We start from the raw sequence: 12,462 nt of genomic DNA on the forward strand, positions 1-12,462 counted from the left end.
AGCCCTAACAGTTTGTCTCTCGCTACTGATCCCTCTCTCTTTAGCTTCCTCTTTTTCTGCCATATAACTCATGCCATTAACTTATCAGACCCAAACACTTCACAGCTGTGCTGACAGGATTTTGGGGGAAACCAGTGGGTCTGGGTCAGGAATGTACTAACACATCTACTTCATCCATTGTCAGTTTGACGGTTTGCTGTCTGTGGAGAAGATGGGAAGTTGATATGGTGGCTCTCTTAAGTAGTGGGTGCTGGGATTGTGTGTGTGAGAGAGAATGTGCATTTGTCCTGTATCCTTGATAACTAATTTAGATCAGTGCGTTGGCTAACATTAGTGTGCAAAAGGCTTAATATGAAAGGAATGATTGCAGCTTTTAAAGTTTATTTAGCATTAGGACTTAAAACTGGTAAAAGCAGTATTGCATTTTATCATAAACGTAGGCAGTGAAAGGCCGTCAGTAATGTTTCATAGCATGTGTGTATGTGTGTGTTAGGGGTGTGCGATAAAAGCGGTATTTCAGCCTAATTTTGTGATAATTATATTCTTGATGATATGACAAAATACTGAAAAATATTTTTGTAAAATTGATCATTAATTTCAAGAACATAACAATTCTAACAGCAACAAGAATTATATATATATTATATAACATTTTACAACATATTATATAACAACAATTGCAAAGAAAAAACAAGTTATAGTTTTACGTGTCAGCATAAATCTAACAGTTTGCTTTTAAATATTCACTAATCAGAAATTACCTCTCATTTCTTTAGTTTGTAGACAACAACATTATGTTTGTGTTTGTGTTTGTTTGTGTGTGTGTGCGTGTGTGTGTGTGTGTGTGTGTGGGTTGTGGTTTGCCTCCATGCATTTAATGGGTTAACAAGGTAATGCTGCATTTTTTTCCTCCTTGCTGCATTTTCACCCTCTGCTATGTGTCTGTTTTCTTTCCCACCTTCTTATGGCATGGTGTATTTGTGTGTGTGTGTGTGTGTGTGTGTGTGTGTGTGTGTGTGTGTGTGTGTGTGTGTGTGTGTGTCTGGGGCCTTGTGCATGTGTCCTTCTACCTCCGCACCTGCCTGCCTGTTTGCCTAGGGCGAGGGAATCACTATGCCTACTACGCCTATCGGCACCACGAAGGTAAAAATAATCCACCACACCTCCTCCTCCTCTCTGTCTGTTGCAATGGGTGATGGAATTATTGGGGCGGAGTGCAGAGACTCCCCCCCAACTCCCCATGTGGCAGAAAGTGATCAGCCCCCCACCCCCCCCAAATGTAGTGTCTAAGTTGTATTTGTAGTCCTGTAGTAGTATTACCGTATAGGCACAGCTTTTAGCAGTTTAAATTTGAAGGCACAGTTCACCTTAAAAGTAAGCAGGTGATGATATCTGGAAAGAGACATTGCTAGTGACTTTTTCAAATGTATTTTTTTGGTTCTTTGAGCACCATAAGCTCAATGCCATCTGTTTTCATTATATTGGAGAGAAGGCAGACATCTCATGGTCAATATTTCACTTGTCAACTCACACCAAAACAATCTAGACTGATAAATAGCACAACAGGTAGGAGGAAAAATATGCATTTTAATTTTGGGGTGAACTGTCACTTTAAGACCGTAGTCCACTCACTTTGTCAGTTTAAAGGAATTGTTTGACATTTTTTAAGAATTGTGCAGAGAGTTAGATGAGAAGATCTATACCACTCTAATGTCTTTTATACCGCTTGTCCACCAAATTCAGCGTGTACATGGGTTATGTAAACATGGTTAAACCTGCTAAAAGTAGGCCATATGCTCCTTTCCAATTCCCAGTAGAGCAGAGATGTGCACACAGCGCTGCAGCAGATAAGTATGGCACAGACAGACCTGAAAACAGGTTTGTAAACAATATAATGCAGCATAGAGCTCTGTGAAAACTTTGTGTTGGTTACCTCTTTTCACATATCTCTTACTAATTCTGTCTGTCTTTAAAACTCAGTGCAGACTAATTTGAAACAATTATTGAGCTCTTATTGGACAGGGACAGACAGTATTTTGTGTTTGCATATCATTGCATCTCACCAGTCAAGGGGCTAGCAGTTGCTGTTTATGCCCATCAGAGCAGGAGGCGATACATGTGAATACTGCAGACATTTGACACAGGCCAATTGTTACCTTTCCCATTACATTAAAAAGACAGATTTTAGCAGTTGTTTGCAGGTTTCTTGTGCACTGGAAAAGCGGATGAAGGTTAAAATGAAGTTACAGCTAGAAGCCACTTAGCTTAGCATAGCATAAAGGCTGGAAATGCAAAGCTATAATGAGCCAACTGGCTGCTGCTTTCCTTCAACATCATGTTGACTGTACAGACATGAGAGTGGTATCAATGTACTCATCTAACTCTTAGCAAGAAAATGTTCACAAATGTTGAGTGATCCTTTTGAATTAAAGGTAGGACATTATTACACAAAGAAAATGACAGGTGCAGTTTCAGAATACAAATATGCTCAAAAACACCACAACAAACTTTTTATGTGTCAGAGACACTCTAAAGTGGTTTTTGGAAACATTTCATGACTTCATATTAGTTTGTATTGCCAGTTTTAGTAAAAATTAGACTGAACCATGAAACTTAAAAGGCCAAGCTGTCCTGGTATTCTTGTTATATTAGCTGTTTTTCTTTATTTTTAGAAGGTGGTTCAGAGGTTTTTCTGATACCCACTCATTTTTTTACCAGATTTTTTTCCCAGAACAGCCCATGTTTCCCTTTTTTCTTTGGTGAACTAATATGCCGCTTTGCTTTTACTAAACTCCTGTTTACTGATAACCAGTAACTGCTCTGCAGCCCCCCAGCCACCCACATTTTCTTGCCACAGTATACTCCAATCTGTATTAACTCTTTCATGTTTAAATGATGGATGGATTCTATGCTGTCAGACAATATGAGTGTGTTAGGTCGATTGTGAACACGGTACTTCTTATGATGTGAGGACCATCATGCCCAGTGTTAAATTTGAGTGTTTATATGTGTTTGTGTGTCTAGACGGGTCTGACTCACGGGACAAACCAAAGCTGTACCGGCTTCAGCACAGCATCACTGAGGTCGGCTCAGACTGCACAGAGGACGGAGCCATTCAGGTAACTACAACATGAAAACACTCACAGTTATTTAAAAACAAGCTGAAATACAAATTCTCCCTATTGCATCAGGAAATCTAAACTATATTATCTTCCATTTTCATTCAAGTTATTTCCAACACCTGTTACATCGTTGGTAGATCATGGGCACTCGGTCTGGTGTTTATCCAACATTATAATTTTTTTTTTTTTTAATGAGAGTAAAACTTTTTACCTGTTGCATTTGTGCTGCTGAGTGCCCCGCAGTTTATGATAACCCTTTCCTGAAAGCCTTCAGTTTAAAAATCTTCATATCAGAGCAAGAAAGTGCCCAACATACTTTTTTTTGTTCCTATTGTCCAGTCAGATGTTTTGAGAAGTGGGTGGTAGCCTTGCACCATTTAAAAACAGACACAATAATCTGCTCTTTTAAAAAAAAAAAAAATGAAGGCTGCATCAAAAAAGGCAGTGCGCTTTGCAATTTGCAAAAAGTGCTTTGTCTGATTGGGACCTAACACAGGGGCTGCTCAAATCACAGAGAAGGCAAACAGTTTGTTAATGCCAGCACCAATTAGATTCCATTCAACAGACAAACTAAACTCAGTGCAGAGATCCTCAGTTGATACCAAAAAACCAGACTCGATGGAGAACTCTGATGCAGAGTGCGCTGTCGCTGGAGAAAAATGAACACAACATAAATGTAATCTTTTTCAATAATCTTAATTTAAATCAAATAATTACACGTCATGTCAACACAGATGACTTGTGAAATGATTTCTTGGCAACAATCAGCTTTAATTTCGGTTTTGAATAGACACTCCTGATGTAGCTGCTGTAATGCGCGTGTTTAGTTTCTTGCTGATGTGCATGTTGTTGTTTGTCTCCAGCTGCTCGGTCCGGGGATCCTGCCCCACCACTGCAACCTCATGCACAGTGAAGGTATGGTGACTGTGACGCCGCACGGCCCCGACGCCGACACCTTTGTTGATGGGCAACGGGTCACCGAGACGACGGTGCTGCGCTCAGGCTCCACTCTCCAGTTTGGTTCTGCACACGTCTTCAAATTTGTGGACCCGATGTTTGACCAAGGAGGGAAGAGGGAGCCAGCTGCCATGATGAGGAGCCGACACAAGTCCGGGTAAGGAGAAGAACGTCTTTGCCTCTATATCACTGACGCTTCCGGTCTTTACTTTCTGTCTCTTTTTCTTTGCTTTTTCTCTCTTTTTCCTCCTGTGATCCCTCCTTCTCACCCTCCATACTCAAGTCTGTGAGCAGAAAAAAAGAAGTGTGTTATTGTAGATGAAGGGAGGAGAGGGTGAGGTTTGGAGTTTGGCAGACAGAGCGAGAGATGAAGGGAAGGAAAAGGGGGCGGAGGGTAGTCTTGGGGTTGGATGGATGGAGAGAACGAGGAAATGAGAGGAGAGGAAGAGCGGAGGTCTAGGGTTATGGCAGGCGGGCTGCCCTCTAATCTGATCAACATGGTGTTGGGTGTGGCCTCCTGCTCGCCGTCGTTTTACACACAGGAAAAATAAAGTGGGAGCACAGCAGATAAGAGGAGAAGGGAGTGTGTGAGCTGGTTAGGGATGAATGGAGGACAAAGGAGAGCTTTTGAATTCAAAGTGAATGGCCCTTTAGTGACTAAATGGATGACTGACACTGCGAGAAAGAGAGAGAGGTGTGTAAGTAACCGACACTTTAACTCTTTGCTCCGTGTGTGTTTCTGCATGAATTAGTTCTTTCAAATGAATCAAGACTAGAAGTAACAAATGGGCGATTCTCTTGAGTAGCTTGTCCTGTGAAGTCTTCAAGTATTTTTTGTTCCATCATACAACTTTTTACTAAGTACTAAGTACTGGACATACTTAATTTTTTTAAATTTTATGGCATAGTGTTAAATATGTCTTTTCAGGTCCTTTACTGCACCAAAAAGGAGGTAACATTTGAAATGCTTTTCTTTGTTTTTCTGTAATATTACATTTTATAGATGTTCGTATTAAATGTAACCAGGGTTTAAAATAATGAGGTAAAAGCATATAGAGGTAATCCCAATCCCAATCTCCAATGTTCTATTGTACTTTGGCTGCAAGTTGATGTTGGTTTGTAACAGATTTCTTTATGATGCAAAGAGATCTGCAGGAATATGTTTCGAAATTTACCACACCAGCAGCCAAGATAACATTTGTCTTTGACGTTAGCATGTAGCTACATGTAGCAGTGTACTTGCTGCTGGGGAATGATTGTGTACAAGTGAACTTTCTACGGGTAAAACAGATGAAAAATTAAAGCTTGTAAACACAACTGGACATGTTCAGACAGGAATATGATTCAAAATTGGGGAGAAATTCAGCCACCAAGATTACATGTTTTCCTGATGTAAGCATGTAGCTAAAACATGTAGTCTTGGAAGCTGATGTTGTAAATTTGTTGTAAGTTTTCTTGTTTTAAATTAATCCAGCAAGTGCAAAATAGTTTGCTTGTTTGTATGATTAATAGCAGATTTGTTAGACTTGAACACTGGCTGGAGAGACAAAATGACACAACAGGGTAGCATTTTAATTAAGAGAGTGTTTTAGTTATTTTTAAACATGACAGGAAGTTAATTGTATATTGTAGATGCGGTCTGTGACAAGGCTCTCACACTATGTTCCTCAGAGGGTTCAAGAGTCTTCAGTTCAGGTTTGCATTCCTGCCACAGACTCTCATCAGGTTCGTTTGATTAGGACCTTAAGCCACAGAGGACGAGGTAATGATCAGCAAGTGGAGTGAGCCGGAATGAAAACTTGAAGGGTGAACATACTCTCTGTGTTTGACTTTTTTTTCTTTTTATTAATGTTTTGTATCCAGTCCATAAAATAAGACATACACTTGCATACAATCACTTTTTTTTGTTAAACACTCCAAGAACAGTACTGATTGGCCCATAAATCTCTCTAATGCAGACACTCTACCCAAAATAAGATCAGATGGGTTACTACTTCAATGTAATTGTATGTTATTTCTATGTTGTGTATAGTCTTACTTTTCCATGTAAGCTGAAAGCTTTTATCCACAGTTAATAATGCCATCCAGACTCTGGTTATTCAACAAAGAAGGATAAAAGAAAAATCAGTGGAGCAGAGGGAGGTGGATGGTTTTTTTTCTACTGACCTGGTGAAATGACTGTGTTTATGACTGATGAACCCACAAAGAATTATCACTCTCTGTACTTCCACTCAGCTATGCGTAGCATCGTAGCATCTTTCAGCTTTGTTTTTTGGTTTTTGGTCCATATCTTTTCTGTTTTGGTTCAGTCTTATTGCTCTTATCAGTGCACACACTGACTGTACACAACCTGTTTTGCACCAAATGAGGAACACACAAAGTTAGTGACCACTTGCTGAACATTTTGGAGGATTTTGCAGTTGAAGTGCCAGATATTTCTTTCAGGAGTTCGTGGGAAACAAAACTATTAATCGATAGTAATGATCCCAACATGTCTGCTGGATGTGTTAAATGGTGTCTGTTTGCTAACATGATCACTACAGCAGCTTCATAAAATGAAAGTATGTCAGTGATGAGTCTATTGCTTGTTCTGTTGCCATAAAATGGCTAAAAACAAAACCTAACTATTATTGCTGCCTTAAATAAGAAATACATTGGTATCATTTGTCTGTTTTTCTAAAGGTCGAATTGTGTTTTTAGCAACTTCAGAGAGGAGCCAAGGTAGAAATCCATGAACTGAGACATTGATGAAATTTTCTGACTCTGTGGGAGTTGATGGAATTGTGCAGTTCTCTATAAAAGCCTCTGTAATGTCTGTCAAGTCACATTGACACCAGCTGTGCAGCTCCGTGTCACTTCACTCTGGATAACATGCCCGATGTTGTGGATGAGGATCCCTGTGGTTGTCTGGGCTGCTCTCCAATGTTCTGCTGTACAAACTTACAAGGATACCTAGTTCATTTGAGCCGGGGATGCATCATGATGTTCACAGTGTGAGGAGACGGATGATTTTTTAAATCAGAGCTTTTTGGCACCAGGTGCTGGCAGATCTTGTCGCATCTGAGCGTTTAGAATTTTAATCCACCCGAAGTCTGACAAAACACATAATCTGTCACCATGTTTGTTTTGATTTTGTGTTGCTTGCATCCTCTTATCCTGGACATTTTAGAACAAATATTTTCCAAACATTCTGAAGGATACTCAATAAACATGATGGTGCCAGTTTAAAATACCTGTTTTTTTTAGGGGTGTAACAATCCATCGATCTGCATGGATGTATCAATTAAATGAGCAACGATCACGTAACATCGCTGGAAAGTGTAAACATGGACCCTTATCATCCTGTTTCTGGCGCGCCCTTATTTTGAAAGTCTGTGTGACGTCACACTGCTTCCGGCAGATGATGGCGGGCAACCGAGAGAAACCATAATACGTCCATGAGAGAAACATGAGGATATATATTTACTCAGGAATAAATCATCAGTGTGGAGATGTTTTTTTTTCGGAGAAACTGCGAGTCAACAGACGGCGCACGTCATATGTAAACAAAAGCCGTACTGGGGAAACACGAAGTACCTGCTGGGCCACTTCACTGACTTCTTGCTAACTTTACATTAGCTGCTCTGTTTCAACAATGTTGACCGAAAAAAAACGAGCACGAAGACTGACAGTCATCCGTGCTGTTCCGTCAGGAGATGCAGGGACTTAAATCAGCGGTGAGTAAGAGAAAGCAAAAATAATAGTAAGCTGTAGTAGAGGAAATGTGCGCTAGCCGCTAAGCTAATTTCTGCAATGTAAAATGAAGAAAATATGCTAAAAACATTAGCATGTTCTATATGTGCAGGAAATGTGACCTACGAAGGGCAGTTGTTTTGTCTGTGATTCTTGACAGTTATTATTGAGATGAGTACTTTAGTGAAAAGATCTTGTTAATCCGTTTTGAGAAGTTTTTGGAAAAAGATCATGGTTTGAATTATAGGAAGCTTTTTCAAACAGAACAAACCAGTTTTAATTATTTCCAATTATGTTTTTATATTATCTGGCCCAAAGCATAGAAAGGGGTGGCAGCTTCTCCTATAACTGACTTGTTAAAGGAGCAGATAATATCGGCTCGAATCAATTGCAGGCCCCTCCTACATTGAATCGAATTGAAATGTTATTGTGGTAACTTTGTATTATTGGCAAATATGGCATTGTTGTCCAAAATATCGATATTATATCGTATCCTGGTGAAACCAGTGATTTACACCCCTAAAATTTTTATGTTATGGAAGTGTCTGCTTTGGTTGGACTTGGCTATGATTAACTATGTTTACATGCACACTAATATTCCACTGTAATTCTGAATATGTCAGTATTCTGAATTTAAAACCGGTCATGTAAACAGTGTATACTGTTTGGATATTCTGAAGTAGGCCGTGTTCCGAAGAAAGTATTTTCTGATTAAGATTTAGGATATGACATTATTAGTTGGGTTTCTGGAGCATTCTTTGAACATGCAGCGCATTTGGAATATGTATATGTTGGGAGTTTTATTGCAATTTGTGGCACACGGCTTCTTGCCTGTTTACAGTTGGTTTTGAACAACAAAACCATGGATACAGTGTGCACAAACAAACAGTTTTCTAGGCTAGGATCGAGATGTATATCCAAAAGAAAAGCCCACAGGAAAAACACACCTGTGTCTCCTTTTAAAAATGATGAAAGACTTGGATATCAGCAGGTTTTTGGATGTGAGTACACATCTCAGTGCTGGCCTTTTAGAGAAGGTCGTTGAGGCTGTATTTGCCGAATAAGCCTGCCACCTGTGGAAAACTTTGAAAAAATGTTCTATTTAAACTAAATAAGCAAAATAGCACAAGCACTTCCAGCCGTTGTTCCTTTGCCATATTTTGACAAGGTAAACGACATGTTAGGGCACGTTAATCATAGTATGCATTTATTTTCATTAACCATGCAAAAAGTTTAGAAGAATATGGTCTTTTTTGAAAAAGGGAGTATTTTCTGCATGTGAACATAGTCCATGACACTTGCTAGTTGAAACATAAACAGATAGAACCAATGTTGAGCTACTTTTACTCGATCGACTAGACTTATCAAGAGCTGTTTTACTGTGATGTGGTTGAAACTTAATCTCAGTTATGTCACATAAATCCTAAAAACACCTGTCAAAATGAAGTAGTAAGGACAAGTTGACTTGCGTCAAGGGAAAGGCACAATTTTAATTGAACGGATACTTTTATTGCTTGTTGCTTTGTTGCTGGAGTATGATACCAATTGTGATACCAAGTCGGTATTTATAAAAAAGTCTACTTGTTTATGTGGTTTATGTGGCTTGAGCTTTTCATAGTAGTCATATATAAGCTCCTTTTCCCCTCTCCTCTGTAAATGTATTAACAATGAGAGGGTTTTTGGAAAAGATATGTTTTTAATGGCTGAAAACATCAGATACCTGCAGTAATGTGAAATGATATTTGTGAGGCTTAAAAGTTATCATGATCAACAGTTCATCATTTAGTTGATGGAAAATGTTAAAAACTAATAAATCCATTCTGGAAATGTGGTGTAACATACAAAATCAGGGTAATCTCTGCATTCACCCATGAGCGTAGTCATGCTGTTAATGGTTTAACCTACTTTGGCTGCTGGTGGTTATTTTGTAACGACACCGAGCAGCACAAATGCTTTGTGTGTTTGTGTTGGTGTTGTACTGTTTATTTGACATTGATGCCCTACTGTCCTGTGGGGCGTGAAAAGCAGAAGCCTGTCTTTTAAACCCGACTGCTGTCACACTCAATTACTGTCACTCAAACACACACAAGCACTCTTTTATCTAACTCTTCGTCAGTGAAGAGAGAGCTGGATCAGAGATGCGGGAAATGAATGACTCACTAATACATGCAGACAGATAAGTTTGCTTTTTACATATGCACTTACGTAACAGTCTAATTAGATATAGAGAAGCCATGCCAGGAGTCCTGAATGAGCGCTGTTCGTGGCAAAGCTGGTATGCGTGTGTGCGTGTGTGTGTGTGTGTGTGTGTGTGTGTGTCTGTCTGGATTAAGTCTGAGCTCTTGTCGTTGTCAGTAATGAAAAGTCAGCTGTGGAGAGCACAGTCCCTCAACTAAACCGCTGTATGTCTGTCTCTGCTGCAGCAGCGTGCCAGAAACCACCTTTGACCTTCACGGAGACGTCCACAGTGGAGCTGCGCTGCCCACCAGCAAGGTAACAAACACAGGCACACACACACATGCACACACACAGCATCTGAATCTTTGCTTTATATGTTATATCATTTTCAGCATTGGAACGAGCTGCTCATATACATAAACAAGCATTTCATTACATGCAAAAAGCCATTTTAACAGTCATATTGTTGGGATGCACTGATCCAATCTGTTTAATCTATATATTGGTGTTGCTACTTACCCTTAAGTGGATTGAGTGTTAGCTAGAAGTTTTTAGATTTTCAATTTTGGGGAAAAAAAGAGCACCATACTGCATACTTTTCTAATAATCCTCCATCTTTATTAAAAGTTATTTTAGAGTCATTTTCTTGTCACTTTTACTATTTTTTTACTATTACTAATTTCATGCAGCTTGTGGGCTACCTCTTGCCCAGTTGGCCATTGCTTTTTTACCCCATGTTTGTGGAAGAAATCAAACCAATTAGCTCAGATTTCAAAGGGTCAGATAGCTTGTGAAAAGACATCTAAATGTAGCACATGAAAACTGACATTGGTCCAGGTCTGAAGGGGTTGAACTGTTAAGAGTCAGGCCTAATATATTTTATGTTTAAATATTCCTTTGCAATAAAAGAAAAGCTGCCGTTTAATGTCATTGCCTGTCATTTGTGCTTTATTTTCTTATGAGGATCAATTCAGGCACCATTTAAAAAAAACAAAAACGAAACAGATAATACCCAACCCTGCGTATAGTAAATAATAATGAGCAGCGTTTGTTTGTGTGTTTGTTCTATTGGAAAAGCAGGAAGCTGTATAAACAGTCTGTTACATGTTCTCTTAGCTGCTTGTTATAGTTCAGAGTGACTGAAGCCTCGTAACACACGATTCATTACCTGCATGTCTGTATATTTTCATATTACTTTACAGTGACATTAAATGTGGTTGAATCATTGTGTGTTGTGTGTGTGTGTGCAGAGCTCAGGGAAGCTGGACATGGAGCGAGGCATGGTGAAACCCATGATCAGAGGAGAGCAGCAGGACAGCAGGTCAGTCTCTCACTCTTTTGCTTCCTCCCGTCCTCCATCTTTATCCTCCCTCCCGTCCTCTGGCTCGTTGTTCTCCTCAGTCTTCTCTCTGTGTTTAGTGTTATCTTCCCTTCTCATGGTGTTATTCTTGTCTTCTCAGGTCTCAGGACATTTCAGCAGACAGAACAGAGTTGACTCTGCCAGCCGGCATCGAGTTCAGAGACAACTGTAAGTATTAGTGCGTCTCTTTCTGCCTCTCTTCATTCCTCTCAGTGTCAGTGAAACAGTCAATAGCTGGAAACTATTGAACCCTCTTTACAATGCACTGGACTGATTCTGCTGACCTAACTGCTCTAGCAATCCTGATAAGCAATAAATGTCTCACTGAAAATATGCAGAAAATGTGAGAATATTATAAATGTGGGTGACATTTCCCCTCACCCTGCAGAGTTTGTGGGTCATACCTGCGCACAGTTCTGTACGGGAATGTTTGAAGGCTTCAGAAAGCCATTATCACATTCATTTTGAGACATTAATATGACTTTCATGAACAGACGGAGAGAAAATGAGCAACGTGTCACAGCCTCTAGATTACATTTTACATTCTGTGCCTCTTGACGTTGGCAGGAAATCAGTTGGATCAGTTAAAAGACTGAGAGCTTTGTTTCCTGTAATTGCATCAAAATAACACAGTCCATATTTTAATTTTTTAACTATGATAAATAAACACTCAGAATTAGCTTCTCCTTTTTAATTAAGGGGCAGTTCAATATTTAGTCATTATTTTTATGTCTGCAAATCTAAAGCTATATTTGCATTAGACTAGTATTACCAGGAGACCTCATGATTTAGAAATTATCCCCTCATCTCTGTGTTTCATAAGGCACATTTACATAGGATAAACTGGCTGTATTTTACTGAAATGTACTGACATTATCCCCCAGATATGATGTGCAAAGTATTTTGTAACTCTACCCTGCACAACACAGAAACATCATAGCACAATGAGTGGTGATGTACAGTGTTAACCTCCTTTTTTTCTTCCTTTTCATTTCAAAATTTGGATTAAACAATCAGAGCTGATTCTATAACACATTGTCACGTCATCCATCTTATCATCTTTTGAGATCTCACTCTTCTTATGGGTTTGAGCTTGCTTTTTCTGCAAATGGG

At 39.4% G+C, this 12,462-nt stretch overlaps 1 protein-coding gene across 1 annotated transcript in view; it reads left to right on the forward strand.

Annotated features, from left to right (window-relative positions):
• afdna (afadin, adherens junction formation factor a) overlaps positions 1 to 12,462 on the forward strand; it is a 118,868-nt gene that overhangs the window by 47,472 nt on the left and 58,934 nt on the right. The window contains 6 exon segments of the mRNA XM_088089691.1: positions 1,099 to 1,143; positions 3,025 to 3,119; positions 3,986 to 4,236; positions 10,235 to 10,304; positions 11,240 to 11,310; positions 11,450 to 11,517. Of these exon segments, the coding sequence (XP_087945817.1) occupies positions 1,099 to 1,143; positions 3,025 to 3,119; positions 3,986 to 4,236; positions 10,235 to 10,304; positions 11,240 to 11,310; positions 11,450 to 11,517 (600 nt within the window).

Source organism: Plectropomus leopardus, chromosome 16 (assembly GCF_026936395.1).
Source record: "Plectropomus leopardus strain MGB_pleo_1.0 chromosome 16, ASM2693639v1, whole genome shotgun sequence".
Taxonomy (NCBI): Eukaryota; Metazoa; Chordata; class Actinopteri; order Perciformes; family Serranidae; genus Plectropomus; species Plectropomus leopardus.